Source organism: Coccidioides immitis (assembly GCF_000149335.2).
Source record: "Coccidioides immitis RS genomic scaffold supercont3.6, whole genome shotgun sequence".
Classification (NCBI taxonomy): Eukaryota; Fungi; Ascomycota; class Eurotiomycetes; order Onygenales; family Onygenaceae; genus Coccidioides; species Coccidioides immitis.
The window spans coordinates 2868901-2885082 of record NW_004504312.1 but is presented as its reverse complement, the minus strand read 5'-3'; the positions used below and the strand labels follow the sequence as shown (position 1 = coordinate 2885082).

Here is a 16182-nt window from a genome sequence, read left to right as displayed (position 1 = left end):
CTCGAGTGGTTCGAACCAATTATCATGTGCTCTGTCCTGCCCGCAAATGGTCAAACACGGTCATTCGATTCGTAGATGAACTCCCACGACCCGTCCACTGGCCAGCTGCAGTCGAGGTTACAAGACATGGTTCCTTGCAAGCAAGCGCTGCTGATGGTGGAGAAGCCGATCCCAAGAGAGAGAGAAAATAGTGTTGAAAAGGATTCGCACCTCGAAAGGGCGGGAGACAGGAGACGCGCCATACTCGGAACGGAGTACGGGAAATATAACAAAAAAATCTCAGCGGAATGCCGGGCTGCGAACAAAATGACAAACAAGGTGCTGGTACCAAACCAAGATTGGTGCTGATTGTCCTTGATCGGCTCATCTTCAAACGACTCCACTCCCGGCCACAAGCGAACCTTTCTGTTTGAAGAGATTGCAGGGGTTCCACGAAAGGCTTGCGAGCAAAGAGAAAAGCCTGATTGATTGATTGATTCAAACCCTTGACTTCTCTTCATTTGAGTTGTTCACAGGCATCACTCTCCAATCCTGACTGGCCGATGGCGCGAAGATGCTCCTCTCCATGCGATAAAGCGATGAACCCGAGGACTGCCATTGGCAATTGTTCTCGCTCTGGTGTCTTTCTCGAACTTGCCAGCGATGTCTGCTTGCGGGGTCTCGATTCGTAGCAAATCGAAGGAACCCCCAGATACCAGGCCTATTTATCCGCGCAGTGCTAGATAATTGCTCACGAAAATTCTAGGATCAGTCCACCACGCCTTGAAATTCAATGCTTATGACAGCGCGCCTAAAATTTCCTCGGCTATCGAATCCGGCCGGGACTCATCCTGTGCTAGTTAACCGAAGGACCCCTCGCCATCGGCCTGCAAAATTAAAAAAAAAGAAAAGAAAAGAAAAGAAAAGGAAGAAAAAAAAAAATTGAATGTTTCTAGAAAAGGCAGGACAAACTCCGTCGACGGCTTCTTGGACCTCCATGGCGCAGATCATATCCAGATGCTTCTGAAACTATGATGGAACGACATGCAGCCTCGGTTGGAAGACAATGACAAGGAGAAGATCTTTCCAGAAAGTCCACGGAAAACAACCCCAATAGACCCAAATATATATCAGGGTGTTACATCAGTTGAGCGGATTGATGGGGTTGACAGGGAGGTATGTGGATTCAAGGCATATCGCAGCGGGAGAGCTACGGCTAGCTCATAAACTTTGTCCCCCGTGGGATATCTGGCAAAGATTCCCTCGAACCTGAAAGGAGGCCACAAGCTGGGAGAACACCGGACAACAAATAAATGAAGAGCAACGTTTAGATAGGCCTGTACAGCACAAAAGTAGAGTACATACAACTTTGAAGAGTGAAGTTATTTGTGTGAGAGCCAAATTCTTCTTAACTACAGCTTCTATTTGCATGTAACGCGTATCCAAAATCGCCCCTCTCTGCAGGGTGCTATCTCTACGCAGTGGAGGCCATAATCAGAGCCTGTCTTTCATGTGCGTGTTCTCAGATCTCAGTGAATATTGGGTCCTCGTTTCAGGGAAACGGTCTGGATGGATATCTGCTCCACGGCTCTTTTTGACCCCCACGAGTCCGAATACCCATCAGCGGATGAGCCTCTCTTTCGTCGTGATATCACCACAGTGCACAGCACTGATAAGGAATCAAGCGTGGTCCCCCCCCAGGTCCATGCGTTGGCTCGAGCCGCGAAACTTCTGCAGGGCCAGGACCGTGTCAGAATGCGCTAGCAGGTGTGCAGGCCCTGGTTGTCCGGGGTCGTTCCCTGCAGAACTGCCCGCCAAGCCCAGAAAAAAGGGCTTAGATCGAATCCTGGTAGACTTCTCCGATAGGGTGATGTAGCTGATATGTGCAGCAGGCTATCAGCGTTGTCTTGAAGACTCTTCTCCTTTGCAACCGTCCTTCAAGAGCCAGCCATCAGCAAAAATTACCTTGCTATAGAATAACCATCCCTGCTATCCCGTGGGACAGGGAGAATGAGAGCCTCCGCTCATATCCAGTGATCTTCACACACAGGGTTCGAATGAAACCGCGGTGAAGGCGAATATCAGTCTGCAAGCGCGGATCGATTCCTGGAATATTCTATTCCCCGTATATATAATGGGGTCATCCTTGCAGGCGCCCTTTTGAAAACCCTTCAACCATGGTGCCCTGGTCTCAGGTGTCGTCATCAACCTTGCATGTCAGGGCGACGAGGTCAAGGGATTCGAAGAAATGCTTTGAGCGTAGGGGCCAAGTTTCCTCCATTTCGCTTTTTCCTCTCACAATCTTGTCGGCATCGATATTATCGAAATCGGGTTGTCACTGATCACTTTTTGCGTCCTCGTTCCGTGTGTCACAACTCCCGTGGCTCCGGGACACTCACCTTTTCTGGGATTCCTTACTTCCACAGACGAGAGAATTATTATACTCCCTCGCATGGTTCTCGATGTGTCAAACCCAGAGCCTTATCTTGAATGACAGGTGTAGGGCTTCCCAACTGAAACCTCCCGCATCACAGGACGATAATGTCCCCGTCATTTCGTTGGGCTGTTTGCTCATTTCCGGAATATTGCAAGTATGTCTCATACAAAGCCTGACTGTGGCAAGTGACTTCTCCGAGTGCTTGTGGAGGCGATATTGAGATTGCAATGCCTGGAAGTCTGCAACAAGCGAGCTACGTGTGCACATTAATTGCAACCATGATTGTTGGTAAATCTTCACGTCAGAAGTGAGTATAACCCGTAAATTGGATGTAAATTCCTGGGGAGTTGAACCAGCATGGTTTGACGCGGGCTGTTGTAGCTGCAAGGGTTCTCGCCCGGTGTTTAGCCTGTCGAGTGCATACTCCGCGGTCAAACTGTGTACGGGAACGAGGGCACCAATTGGATCCCTTTCGTGCTCCATGACTTGAACGGCCCAAACCCAGGACCACAGCCGTGAAAAATCCCTCCACATGTTGGCAATTAGAACCGCATTGAGTGCCTATTACCTGCGGATCACTTCCCCGCGCGATGTCCAGAACCCCCGCGTCAACCAGCGCCCTGCAGACCCTCCGACAACGATACCAAACGGCTCTGCATAATTTCACCGCCTCCTCGAAGCCGTTTGGAGTCCTTGACACAATCACTCCTCCACTACCTCCCTCTACCAAACCAGTCACTCTCTTTGTGCTAGATTCCTCCTTCAACCCACCTACCCGCGCCCACCTCCGCATCGCAAAGTCCGCTCTCCTCTCCCGCCACCACAATGACTTGTCGACGAGCCGCCTACTCCTCCTTCTGGCAACCCAGAATGCCGATAAGCCATCCAAACCGGCACTCTTCGAAGACCGTCTGGTTATGATGAACATGTTCGCTCATGATTTGCAAGATGCAATCCTCTCCACGGTTGCGACCGATGACGTCGGTAACACTGGCTATATGAGTCCGCCCATAGACATTGGCGTTACCAAGCTACCCTACTTCATTCACAAGGCTGTTGCCATATCTTCCTCTGGGACGTACCCGGCGGATTTGGAGCAAGTCCATCTTACAGGGTATGACACCCTGATCCGGATCTTTGACCCAAAATATTACCCGCCTGAACACACTCTTGGACCACTGGCTCCGTTTCTCAAGCAGCATCGGTTACGGGTGACATTGAGGCCGGATGATGAGTGGGGTGGCAGCGAGGAGCAGAGAAGGTTTCTTGTGGATTTGGCGAGTGGGACGATGGAGAGGATTGGTGGGAAACGGGAGTGGGCAGAGAGGATTGAGATTGTGGAGGGTACAAAGGAGGGAGAGGAGGTTGTTAGTTCGACAAAGGCAAGGCGGGAGGCGGGTAAAGGGAATGGGGAAGCGTTGGGAAATTTGGTTACGAATAGAGTGAGGGATTGGGTGTTGGCGGAAGCGCCGTATAGGGACGGATAGAAAGGCATCACGGCGGTGATTAAGCTCAGTAGAGGAAAATCATCAATACGGTACATATATATACATACAGAACATATTATACCCCGTAAAATGCCTGGATTCTCCGTATGCAATGCGCCCGAATGCTGTTCTGTACTTCAAAGTCCGGACCCGAATATCTTGCAAAAACGCCATACCCAAATGTAACAAAGAGAGTACCGTTGATTCGACCATTGTGCCTAGAGTCCATTTCCATCATCGTCTTTGCTCCTTTTACCAGAGATATATACTATCCCTCCGCTAACGAGGTTCACCAACCCCACTCCCATCGCCGCTCCTCTAACCGCACCCCTCAGAGTCCATTTATTTCTGAATGGCTGTTTCCTGCGTCCAGCAAGAAGAACGTATAATCCTGACCAAGCCGCGCTAATACCAGCAGCATCTTCCTTGTAACCGAGGAGATTGACGTAGCTAGTAAACAAAAGAGCGGGTGGAAAAATCATAGGAAGCGGCTGGAAGGGGCGCATGTGAAGAGCTGTAACGAATGTTGCGAGCAGCGTAGGTGGGAAGGACGATTCTAGTAGCGGAATTGGCCGGTTGTGAGCCGTCGATCAGAAACCACGGCAGATCTGGAGTCCGAAGGGGATGGGCCGGGAAGAGTGGAATACACGTAGGGAAAGGATGGTATCGGGATACTTACCTCCCCATGCACGGGCATAATGCATCAGAGGCCGGTTGACTCGCTGAGCTTCTGGACTATTCGCCCGCATCGAGCTTGGGTTTGGCATCTTGCGCCAAGAATGCCGAACTTCTAGACAGATAAATGTGTGCGTCCAGCCTGCACGGAGCCAATATGGTCGCTGTGTTCGGGTTTCTCAAGTGAACAGTTGATACACGTAAGTGATGGACGTTGGGAAATTAATCTGTGGCAGTCATTGGTGCAATCGGAACTGTGAAAACCGTGCCTGTAACGCTCTCGAGATGCGGTGCTCCTCGACGCAAGAGCTCCACGCGCGCAAAAAGCAAGTCGTGTTTGGCGATGCCACCCGCCATCCAATCAGGGCAGAGGCTGGACCGGGGGTCTCGAGTTCGAGCCCGCGACGGGTCGCACTGTTATTTCGGGTGGCCATCACACCCCTAGATCTCATGGGAATGTTCCAGGTGAGCTGAAAACCCAAATGAATGTCTCCAATTGAATATCATTGTGTATGAAATGGCGGGTTATCCGGCGCCGGTGGACCTCAACACCGCGATATCACGTGACTATACAGCGGCGAGAGTGAAGTTCCGTTCGCTCGTTGGTTAGTAACAGATCGCGAAGAGGCCATCATCAAGGTCAGGGTGGCAGGGTCCAAATCGATCGCCTCTCGTTCCCGTCATTTTTCGTCCACAACACTCTCTGCTTAAAGCTTGGAGAGCTTTGGGCCTTTGGCTCATTCAAGCGACTCTTTACATCCGACGAACGAGTCGGATCTCTACGGAGTACTCTCACTTCTATTTCCTCCCCCCCCCGCGCCGCTGCCATCCTTCCCTCTGGCCTTATAATTCGTTCCGGTAGAGAATGTCATCCGCGTCTACATCTGGCGCAGATGCAAAGGGAGGCGCATCAGCACGGTCCAGGGAGCATAATCAAGGCAACCAAGAACGCAAATACACGCCTGAACAAAAGGCCGCCGTGCTTCGAGTGCGGAAATGCTCAGCCACGGCGTTCTACGAAATTCTCGCGATAGAGCGGACTGCAACCGACTCGGAGATCAAGAAGGCCTATCGGAAGCTCAGTCTCTTGACGCATCCGGATAAAAATGGTTACGATGGAGCAGATGAGGCCTTCAAGAGTATGTGTGCTTCTTATCCAGGGAATGACTGTTTTGCGATGCAAGATCCTAATGTGAAAACTATGTAGTGGTGTCGCGCGCTTTTCAGATACTCTCAGACTCGGACAAGAAGGCAAAGTACGACAAGTTCGGGGGGGACCCGGAGAACCGATTCTCGGGTGGCGGTTCTGGACCATCCGCGTCTCCCTTTGGTGGTTTTGGGGGCTTCCCCCAGGGACGAACACATATGTATGAAGATGAGATATCACCTGAGGAATTGTTCAACCGGTTCTTTGGTGGTGGCTTCGGAGGTGGTTTTGGACCGTTTGGTGGGTTAATGCGTGGTTGTCTCGTTGCGTTTTATTCCGCTGACGAAGTGTATAATAGGCGGAGGCATATTCGACGCTGGTCCATCATTTGTATTCAACATGGGAGGCGGCCCAGGCATCCGTGTTCACCAATTTGGGGGTCCGCGCCCGCGAAGAAGGCCACGCGAAGCTAACCAGCAGTCCGAAACTGCATCTGCCGGAGGGCTTTCATCTTTGTCGCAATTTCTCCCTCTTCTGATCCTATTCCTCTTCCCTCTTCTCTCCTCTTTATTCTCAAGCTCGACTCCTTCCGGCCCTTCATTCCGATTCGATTCCGCCTCGCCACCGCATACCCTACATAGAACGACCCCGAAACTAAAACTTAATTATTTCCTTAATCCAACAGAAGTTGAAGACTACAGCGCACGGAAACTCCGCCAACTCGACCAGAAAGTGGAAGTGGATTACGTGTCGAATCTACGATATGAATGTGAGAATGAAGTGCGGATCAGAGATCGGATGATACAGGACGCTCAGGGCTGGTTCTTCCCGGACGTGGAAAAGATGAAAGAGGCCCGGAAGTTGGAGCTTCGAAGCTGTAAAAAGTTAGAGTCCCTGGATATTTGAGACTTAGGTTCGCTAAAATCGCCGCTACATCCTCGTGCTGGATTTACTTTGACTACCACCCTCGAACTTCGTACGATTAGAGATTCCATTTAGGTGAGGTTTTTGGCGTTTGATGGATGGTCTTCTAGCATATTAATACTTTTCTGGTCTTTTTATAGCGGATGAATCAATTTCGTGTATATGATCATTATGGTGCGTCCTCTAGATGCAAACAGGCTTTCAGTTTTTGGTTTGATTGCTTTTAGCAATGCAGTGTAATTCCTCTTCTTGTATTCTCCTTGACAACAAAGAGGGACATCCTTTTTTGGTTTAAATCGATATAATGACATTGCTAAATAAAAAGGATCGAGACTGTTGTATCCGAGCCTATCCTTTGAGGATGCAACTCTCGCAAGCTTAGTTAAGCAACTTCGAACAGGCGCCAGTTGTTTCCATCAACTGTGAAGCCGGCCGCACTCTTCGTCGTCCATCTTGACAACTGCGACTCTGTTGGGGCTCGTAGTACCTCTTCGAAGCATAGAAACCCTATCTCATTTAATGTTGGCCAACCCACACTGGTGGACGACTTTGTGTTGACACAAGAAAGGTGCGGAATTCCCCTTTCATCGAAGCAGCAATGACGACAGCGCCGGTTCTCCGCGCCTTTGTGCCCCACGAACCAAGCTAATCTGAGCATCCTAGGTCCGGGTCCAGCGCGTTGCGATACCTGTTGCCCAGAGATCAGCTTCACTCTCGTCGATGTCACAAGAAGGGACGCAAGAAGGCACAGCATTACAAGCTAGCGATAGCCCTCGACCTGCCCCGCCGCACCAATCCGACGCTTCTGTACCTCGCACCGGAGCTCCTCAGATCCATATCTCGCGTTTGCCACGAGGAAATATGAGTCAATCCGGCGATGGAGCTCCACGGATCCGAATTACTAAGAACCCGCCGCAGCAGAGGGCCGAGGAGACGCTGGAAGCGTTTGAGGATCGTACGCTGAGCGCTCTTTTCAAGATCACGCTAAACGAGTCTCAACAACAAGATATTCATGGCCAGAAGCTTTTATATCTCCCTGGGGTTGTTTCGGACCTGGAGGAGCAACGACAGCCACTCCGGTTAAACGTCGGAATTTTGGACCAAGCGCTTCTGGAGGCGGGGTCGAATGCGGAGCGACAAAAGCCTCTGGAGTACTTGCTACCGTGCTGGAAAAGGGTAACAAGGCTGTATAAAGGGTTTAAGAGGACGAAACCTGATGATCCCAAATACGATGTGGTCAAGGAGGCCAGGAGATTATGCTTGAGCTACTGCATATTCGCCGCTACAATGCCGGAGATGTTTGGGTAAGGGAACGCTCTCTCCTGTCGTACTGTTGCAAAAATGATGGATATTCATGAATTTTTTCTTTTTATTTAGAATTGACGCACCTCCTTCATCGCCCCTCAAACCACACCTTCTGAATGAGCCGGATAGCGATACGGGCTTGTGCCATGATTTTATGTCCGAGGCTATAAAACGTGCCGACGATGATGATACTATCATACCTGCGTTCGTCAACGCTGTGGAAGATATGAGCCGTGATCTGTCGTCCATGTCCCTGAATGACGACTATAAAGGGTATATGATGGTATGTCGGCAATTTTTACCGGCTATTGGTACTGAGATTAACATATGATAGGCGTTTCGTAACCTAGTTCGATTTTCTCCTCTGGCGGTTGCCATCACGGAATCTCCCATCTTTAATTTAAATGTAGGAGCAGATAAGTTTGAAACTGAGACGCTTTTAGGGCCCTGGTTCAGGCTGTCTCCGCTGCAGAAGGAAACAGCAATGTCATATTTCTCGAGTCCACAAACGAGAGACAAGGGTTCCATAATCAGCGCACAAAGGGCAATGCGAATGACTCAACAGCTGCATAGTTCAGACCTTCTCGACATCATCAATCACCTCATCAGGGCTTCCAAGTCCGCAAGAGAACATGTTTTGGATTGGTTTGCAGCAACTGTCAACATCAACCATAAACGAAGAGCTATGCAAGTGGATCCAGCCCAGGTCTCCTCTGATGGGTTTATGTTCAATGTCACAACTTGCCTTGATCAGTTGTGTGAGCCGTTTATGGACGCAGCATTTACTAAGGTATGGTGTTCTCCGATCATGGATGTTCACACTGACCCATTCAGATTGATAGAATTGACTTGAATTATCTGAAAAGAAACCCACGAGTGCAAATCAAAGATGAAACTAAAATAAATGCCGATCAAAAGACCTCTGATGAGTTTTACTCCCACTCCGTGGAAGGCGAGTCGAATTTCATCAGCGAAGTTTTCTTCCTGACGGTTGCTGCTCATCATTATGGTAGCGAGTCGTTAACTACCTTGTTGGAGCAGCTCAGGAAAGACCTGCGCCATATGCAAACTCAGATTGAGAAGCTTGAGCGCGAAAGGCCTAAATGGTCAGTGGATCCTAATCAGGCCAGAATGTTCGAGAGGGCACTCCAAAAGTACAAAGACAGGTTGGATATAGGCCTTGCGTTTAAATACAGCCTACAAGGTGTTTTATTGGATGAGCTCTGGCAGGCCCGGTCCATGCAGTTCATGAGATACGTTATTGTGTGGATGCTGAGGATTGTGTCTGGTCGCAACTTTCCCAAGGAACCACTTCAGCTACCGCTTCCCGCGACTGAATCTGAAGCTTTCAAATGTCTGCCGGAATACTTCCTGGACGACGTCGTGAGCAATTTCAAATTCATCATATGGAATATGCCTCATATAATTACTTCAACGCAGGGTGATGAGTTGATTATGCTCTGCATCGCTTTCTTACACAGTTCGGAATACATAAAAAATCCGTATCTCAAAGCGGGATTAATCACAATCTTGTTTTGCGGGACGTGGACCCAACCGACTGGAGCGAGGGGTGTCCTCGTTGATCTTTTAAATTCTATGCCGTTTGCTAATAAGCACCTTCTACACGCTCTTCTGAAGTTTTATATAGAAGCAGAGTTTACGGGAACCCATACGCAGTTTTTCGATAAGTTTAATATTCGACTGGAAATTTTCCAGATAATCAAGTGCATCTGGCCGAACGCAATCTACCGGGATCAATTATCGAATGAGGCACAAAGGAATTCGGATTTTTTCGTGCGGTTTGTGAACCTGCTCTTGAACGATGTTACTTTCGTCCTGGATGAATCGTTCACGGCGTTTTTGACGATTCACGACACACAAGTCGAACTGAGACAGCAAGGAGATTCAATGGATGAAAATACTCGTCAGGAAAAGGAAGAGCAACTGGCAGCAGCTCAAAGCAGAGCCAAGGGATACATGCAACTGACTAACGAGACCGTGACGATGCTGAAGTTGTTCACGGAAGCCCTTGCTGATTCCTTTACGATGCCTGAAATTGTACAGCGGCTGGCTGACATGTTGAATTACAACCTGGATGCGATGGTCGGCCCCAAGAGTTCGAATTTACGTGTGGACAATTTGGCCTCTTACAACTTCAATCCCAGAGCGCTGTTAAGTGAGATTGTTGATGTATATCTCAACTTAATGCAGAAGGATAACTTCATTCTCGCTGTGGCACGCGACGGTCGGTCGTATAAGCCGGCGAATTTTGATAAGGCTGCAGAAATTCTCAAGAAACGGTCCCTTAAATCCCAGAGTGACATGGTCAAATGGGAGAAATTAAAGTCTAAAGTCAAGGGAGCCAAAGAGGCAGACGAGCAGGCAGAAGAAGACCTGGGAGAAATTCCGGATGAGTTCCTTGGTTTGTTTCCACGTCAATCAGGTTTTGCATTTCAAACTAAGTTCAAAACTGATTTCCCCCTAGATCCGTTGATGTATACGCTTATGGAAGATCCTGTGATACTTCCCAGCTCCAAAGTTTCCATTGACCGGTCAACCATCCGGTCCCATCTCCTTAGTGATCCTAACGATCCTTTCAACCGAGCGCCACTTAAGATTGAGGACGTTATTGCAGGTGAGTTTGCGACAGCGACAATTTTGCTGGGTCAGACCTCTTGACTAATTGTTTGATTGCACGGTAGATACGGAATTGAAGGCGAAAATTGAAGCTTTCAAGACGGAACGGAAAGCTGCGAAGCTGGCGGGATTGAAAGACGCAGCCCCAGACCAGGATAGCATGGATACGAGTGCAGGATAATCAGTCGATCCTACTCCGTACAGTGGCCTGGGCTACATTTAATTTGTTTTACTTTCCATGTTCTCTGTTGATAGACTTGCTTAAGATGGCACATCTTCAGAATGTTGTCCCTTCAGATAATGGTCTAAAATGATGCTGTAGCCACAGTTTCAATAAAAAGTAACGCGACTTCTCATCAGCAACATGCGTGAATGTAATTGCTGATCGCATAAATTGATAACGTCAAACAATGGGGTCAGATCAACCCGATCGGAGAGCTCAGGCAACCGTCATGTCAACAAGACTCGACGTGAAGCTATGGATAGGATCATTCGAGGCGGCCTCTCTCTGATTGCCAATCGACCACATGGACCCAACAATACAGGACATGGATCTTAAGTCCTAAAAAAGTTGCCCTCTCATGTCAATGGGCACTGTTTTCTCAGAAGCAAGGCATTTCGAGGTTCGCTGGCCCCAGGCTCAAACTCCGCTTTGTATAGGGAGTATGCGGCCAAAACTGGCGCTGTAACATTCCACGGCCCATTCGCCTACACAACTATTGAGGATCCATTGTTGACATAAATTACGACTTCTCATACCTTGGAAGAAGTGGCGCACACACCAGGAGGATGGCCTATGTACTCCGTAGACAGAGGGCGGAAATGGAGCCCAAGAACCCATCCATAGTTTTGGATGCAGCAAGTTATGTGTGGCGTTGGTTGGTTAGTTAGTTAACGAGTTAGCCTAGAATAAGCTCCAACGTCACGCAGCCAAGGCTTAAGATCGCGTCCAGCACCGCCAGAGGTCCAAGCTCCAAGCTCATCATCAAAGAGAGTTTTGAACATAGCTACAGTATCTCGAGAACAGTTTCGCGAACTCAGTCGAAAAGCTGTGAGATCAGGGCATCATGGACTCTCTCTCTACTTGGATTCAATCCTTGCCTCCGCCCGCTGAATTCTTCCCGCCCACACCAAAGGCATACTCTACCCTCCTTTCAATATTCCAATACTTTCCGATAGTAAGTCCTCTTCCGTGCCAATTCTAAATCTCAAAGCCAGGCAACGCACGTGCGAAGTGAATCTAACCTTTTTCTCAGATAACCATAGCCCAATGGCTCCTCCCCTTCTACCCGCAGGGCAAAACGTCCCTCCCGACCTCTATCCTGAATTTCCCAGGCCGCTACGCGTGGTGCTTCATGGAGAGCATCGGCGCCATGAACATGTTGTACATCCTCTACACGCACTTCCAGTCCATCCCGAATTTCCTATCTACAATGCCAGCCTGGAATAAACTCCTCGTGGCTCTCTACATCCTCCACTACGTCAATCGCGCTTTCATCACCCCGCTGTTTTTGGCACCCAGCATGTCGCCCATTCACCTGATCATAATCTTCACGGCGGTGACATACAACTACTTCAATTCTAGCTGCCTCGCGGGCTGGCTCCTCGGATACGGCCTACCCGTCAGTGCTTCCGGCGAACACATCATAGCCACCACCACCTCCGCCGCCAACACACCTATTCACGCCTGGCTTCCCTACGTGCCCTACATCGGCATCGCCCTCTACTTCCTAGGCATGTACGGCAACATCCACGCCGAAACCACTCTCTTCCGTCTTCGCAGAGAAGAAGCCCACCGCAGACAACAAAAGGCGAAAAAGGACGGCGACGCAACCAACAGCAGAAAATCCATCTACGACAAAGTCTACGTCATCCCACCGCCTACTGGCGTCTTCCGCTCAATCCTCTTCCCGCACTACGTCCTGGAATGGCTTGAATGGGCCGGGTTCTTGCTCATCGGGTTTGCCGTGGCCTCGCAGACATCCCACACACCCTCTGCCAGTGCCAAAACACCGTATATTCCCTTGGCCCCATATTACACGCCGTTGGCAAAGTTGTTCTTGCAAAGATGGGGCTTGCCGTTCCCGTTCCCGGCGATTGTATTCCTAGTGAACACCGTGTTGACCACGGGGGCAAGGGCGTCATGGGGGAGGAAGTGGTATGCCCAGCGGTTTGGGGAGAAGGCCGTTGCTGCAAGAGGGGGGTTTGTTCCTTATTTCAAGTGGTTGTGAGGAATTATAGTGTTCACTCTAAAAAAAAAAAAAAAAGGCAGGCAGCGGTACTCCTATATTCGTCGACTTTCTTCGGGTGATACAAATACATTCTACCTTGTATTTCTACTAATTACGCAAGTCACATTTCGAGAAAAAATTGAATCGAAATTGGAAGATGTTGAATTACATTTTTATTCAGCTTCTTTAACTAGCCGTTGAATCATTAATTATTGTCAAAAATAAACCGCATCACCACATCATTTTGACCGAGTACCGCCCATGAGAATAAAAACATGTCAAGACCAGAACCTAAAATAAAAGCAAAAGAAGACCAAATGCCGTGATAAATCACCAATTCACCAACGCCGATGTTGAGATCGTGGGTATTCTTTTCGCTTTTACCATGTCACCCCCGTCATAAAACCCAGCCTGACCAGCTATGCATGCATGTTGAAAGATTTTCTCCTTTTTTGAGTTTTGACTGCCATCATGTTAAAATGAAGTCATCCCAATCGTCATATACAAACAACTGCTCCGTTTAGAGGAGCATCGAAAGGAAAATGTGAGAGAAGTATTTATTTAGAGTACTTTTGGCGGAAGTATTTGGCAGCATTCACCATGTTGGTGAGAGCAGCCTTGGTCTCCGCCCACTGTCTGGTCTTGAGACCGCAGTCGGGATCGATCCAGAGTTGATCTGGCTGGAGGAACTGAAGCATCTCCTCAATGCGATCCTTGATTTCCTGCTCGCTTGGGACACGAGGAGAGTGAATATCGTAAACACCAGGACCAATGTGGCGTGGATACTTCTCGTCAACGAAAACCTTGAGAAGCTTGGCGTCACTCTTGCTGTTTTCAATACTGAGAACATCGGCATCGAGAGCGGCAATTGCATGGAAGAAGTCCTGGAACTCGGAGTAACAGAAGTGGGAGTGGATCTGGGTGCTATCCTTAACGCCGGAGGTGGCGAGGCGGAAGGCCTTAACTGCCCACTTAAGATAGGCCTCACGCTCCTTGCCGGATCTGAGTGGAAGACCTTCACGGAGAGCAGGCTCATCAACTTGGATGACATAGATACCAGCGGCTTCTAGGTCAACGACCTCGTCGCGAAGTGCGAGAGCGAGCTGCTGGGCCTGGACAGACTGGTGAACATCGTCACGAGGGAAAGACCAGCGCAAGCAGGTAATTGGACCAGTAAGCATGCCTTTCATTGGCTTCTTGGAGATAGAAGCGGCATACTTGGACTCCTTAACGGTCATTGGTGCAGGGCGGGAGATATCACCGACAATGATTGGAGGTCTGACGCAACGAGAGCCGTAACTCTGGACCCAGGCGTGTGTGGTGAAGACGTAACCAGTCAGTCTCTCACCAAAGTATTGGACCATGTCGTTACGCTCGGGTTCACCGTGCACGAAGACGTCCAGATCCAATTCCTCCTGGATCTTGACGACATCCTGAATCTCCTTCTCGATGAATTGCTCATATTGCTGGGCGGTGATTTCGCCCTTGGTGAACTTGTTTCTCTGGATACGGATCTCAGAGGTTTGAGGGAAGGAACCAATGGTGGTGGTAGGGAACATTGGGAGATTAAGGTGTTTCTGCTGCTGGCTGATACGCTCAGGGAATTGAGACTGGCGGTTGTGCATCTCATCGGTGACGGCAGCCTGTCTCTCTTTAACCTTTGGATCATTGGTGCGCTTGGATGAAGCACGAGCCTGGATGGACTTGGCGTTGGCCTCGAGCTGTTCTCGGACGGCGGCTGGGCCCTCGGTGACAGCCTTGGCGATGATAACCAATTCGGCGGCCTTCTCGACGGCAAAGCTGAACCAATCACGGACCTCAGGATCAAGTTTCTTCTCGCTTTCGAGGGTGTGAGGAGTATGGAGGAGAGAGCTAGAGGAAGCCACAATGACTCGGTCCTTGCCTAGTTTCTGGATAGCTAGCTCGACAATTTCAATTGCTCTCTTGAAGTTGGTCTTCCAGATGTTACGTCCATCAACGACACCGGCGGACAAGATCTGGTTGGGACCGAGGGCTCCAATGACCGTCTCGAGCTGCTCAGGGTTGCGGACGAGGTCGACGTGGATAGCATAGAGGCTTTGGAGATGGGCGAGGACATCGATGTTGTGAACGATGTCACCAAAGTAGGTAGCGAACACGATACGAGGAGCCTTGTCACCAAGGGCGCCGAGCTTCTCATAGGCTGGCTTGAAGGCAGCCTTGGCCTTAGCGGCAAGATCGAAAACGAGCACTGGCTCATCAATCTGGACGGTCTCAGCACCGGCCTCCTTGAGCTGAATCAAGAGCTGCTCATAGAGAGGCAAAAGCTTCTCAAGGAGAGAAATAGGGTCGACAGACTGGCCACGGTCGGCCTTAGCGAGGACGAGGAAAGAAACAGGACCCAAGATGACGGGGCGGGTGTTGATTCCAGCCTCCTTTGCCTCCTTGAATTCGACAACAGGCTTGGGGTTGGCGGAGAGCTTGAATTCCTGGTTGTCCTGAAGGGTTGGCTTGACGTAATGGTAGTTGGAGTCAAACCATTTCACCATTTCCTGTCTTATGTCTCAGTCCCTGATTTGAGAAACGAGAGAGTAGCAAAGGGCTAGACATACCAAACTGGGAACGTCAACGGCAGGCTCGCCATCCTTGGCGGGTCTCTGCAGGCCACGGCCCATGGCAAAGTATTCATCAAGTGGGTGGAGTCCATATTTAGAATATCTTTCAGGAATGACCTAATTTGGGGGACAGAAGTTAGCAGTTATCTTTCGAGGTGCAGGGAAAAATTATAAACACCGTACCCCGAAGAGTTGAATGTGGTCCAAGACTTGGTCGTAGAAAGCAAAGTCGTTGCTTGGGATAAGGTCGACACCAGCATCCTTTTGGATCTGCCAGTGCTCCAATCTCAAACGCTTGCCTTCTTTCAAGAGATCATCACGGGAGATCTTGCCTCCCCAGTATGCTTCAGTGGCCTTTTTCAAGTCACGTAGGCGCCCCATGCGGGGAAACCCGAGGATGGAGCTAAGCCCATTGTCAGCCTGGGTTCGAAAAAGAAAGCAACAAGAGAGGATTATGACTTACGATTGGACCATCTTGAAGGATTTGGATCAAGGAAAAGCTGAGCGGAACGGGTGTGAGGGGTTAAGCAGGGACAAAGGTAGATACAGGCAGTGTGCGTGAAAGGATTTGATACAGCAATTGAGCTGCAGAATCAATTGATGGAAGAAGAGAAGAGCGGGGGAGGGGAAGAGGGAGTGGTGATGATGAAGGAGAAGAGAAGAGGAAGAAGAAGAAGAAGAGGGGGAGGGGAAAGTGAAAAAAAAAAAAGAGGAAGAAAGAATAATTTCTGGGGTGGGCGGACTCGCAGCCAACGGAGGGGCAGTT

General features: G+C 49.6%; 7 protein-coding genes across 7 annotated transcripts; 4 read left to right on the top strand and 3 right to left on the bottom strand.

Moving 5' to 3' along the window:
* Positions 1–2446: 2446 nt before the first annotated feature.
* On the bottom strand, positions 2447–2950 carry CIMG_04068 (uncharacterized protein; the record flags this gene model as incomplete). Its single annotated transcript, XM_001244626.2, has 1 exon — positions 2447–2950. One exon carries the CDS (start codon positions 2948–2950, stop codon positions 2447–2449), a length of 504 nt encoding a protein of 167 aa, XP_001244627.2.
* Positions 2951–3006: 56 nt separating this feature from the next.
* Positions 3007–3903, top strand: CIMG_04067 (cytidylyltransferase; the record flags this gene model as incomplete). Its single annotated transcript, XM_001244625.1, has 1 exon — positions 3007–3903. One exon carries the CDS (start codon positions 3007–3009, stop codon positions 3901–3903), a length of 897 nt encoding a protein of 298 aa, XP_001244626.1.
* A 218-nt stretch (positions 3904–4121) lies between these two features.
* Positions 4122–4670, bottom strand: CIMG_04066 (uncharacterized protein; the record flags this gene model as incomplete). The annotated part of the gene is made up of 2 exons (XM_001244624.2): positions 4122–4459; positions 4583–4670. 2 exons carry the CDS (start codon positions 4668–4670, stop codon positions 4122–4124), a joined length of 426 nt encoding a protein of 141 aa, XP_001244625.2.
* A 540-nt stretch (positions 4671–5210) lies between these two features.
* CIMG_04065 (ER associated DnaJ chaperone) lies at positions 5211–6901 on the top strand. The gene is made up of 3 exons (XM_001244623.2): positions 5211–5717; positions 5786–6025; positions 6084–6901. Exons 1-3 carry the CDS (start codon positions 5444–5446, stop codon positions 6629–6631), a joined length of 1062 nt encoding a protein of 353 aa, XP_001244624.1. The 5' UTR covers positions 5211–5443; the 3' UTR covers positions 6632–6901.
* Positions 6902–6937: 36 nt separating this feature from the next.
* CIMG_04064 (ubiquitin conjugation factor E4) lies at positions 6938–10926 on the top strand. The gene is made up of 7 exons (XM_001244622.2): positions 6938–7217; positions 7313–7953; positions 8027–8237; positions 8289–8744; positions 8789–10376; positions 10440–10589; positions 10657–10926. The coding sequence occupies exons 2-7, from the start codon at positions 7370–7372 to the stop codon at positions 10770–10772; spliced, it is 3105 nt and encodes a 1034-aa protein (XP_001244623.1). The 5' UTR covers positions 6938–7217; positions 7313–7369; the 3' UTR covers positions 10773–10926.
* A 691-nt stretch (positions 10927–11617) lies between these two features.
* CIMG_04063 (3-oxo-5-alpha-steroid 4-dehydrogenase 1) lies at positions 11618–12987 on the top strand. The gene is made up of 2 exons (XM_001244621.2): positions 11618–11769; positions 11848–12987. The coding sequence occupies exons 1-2, from the start codon at positions 11659–11661 to the stop codon at positions 12820–12822; spliced, it is 1086 nt and encodes a 361-aa protein (XP_001244622.1). The 5' UTR covers positions 11618–11658; the 3' UTR covers positions 12823–12987.
* On the bottom strand, positions 12964–16097 carry CIMG_04062 (5-methyltetrahydropteroyltriglutamate-homocysteine S-methyltransferase). The gene is made up of 4 exons (XM_001244620.2): positions 15880–16097; positions 15600–15819; positions 15414–15533; positions 12964–15353 (listed from the first exon to the last, which is right to left on the bottom strand). The coding sequence occupies exons 1-4, from the start codon at positions 15888–15890 to the stop codon at positions 13380–13382; spliced, it is 2325 nt and encodes a 774-aa protein (XP_001244621.1). The 5' UTR covers positions 15891–16097; the 3' UTR covers positions 12964–13379.
* Positions 16098–16182: the final 85 nt, after the last annotated feature.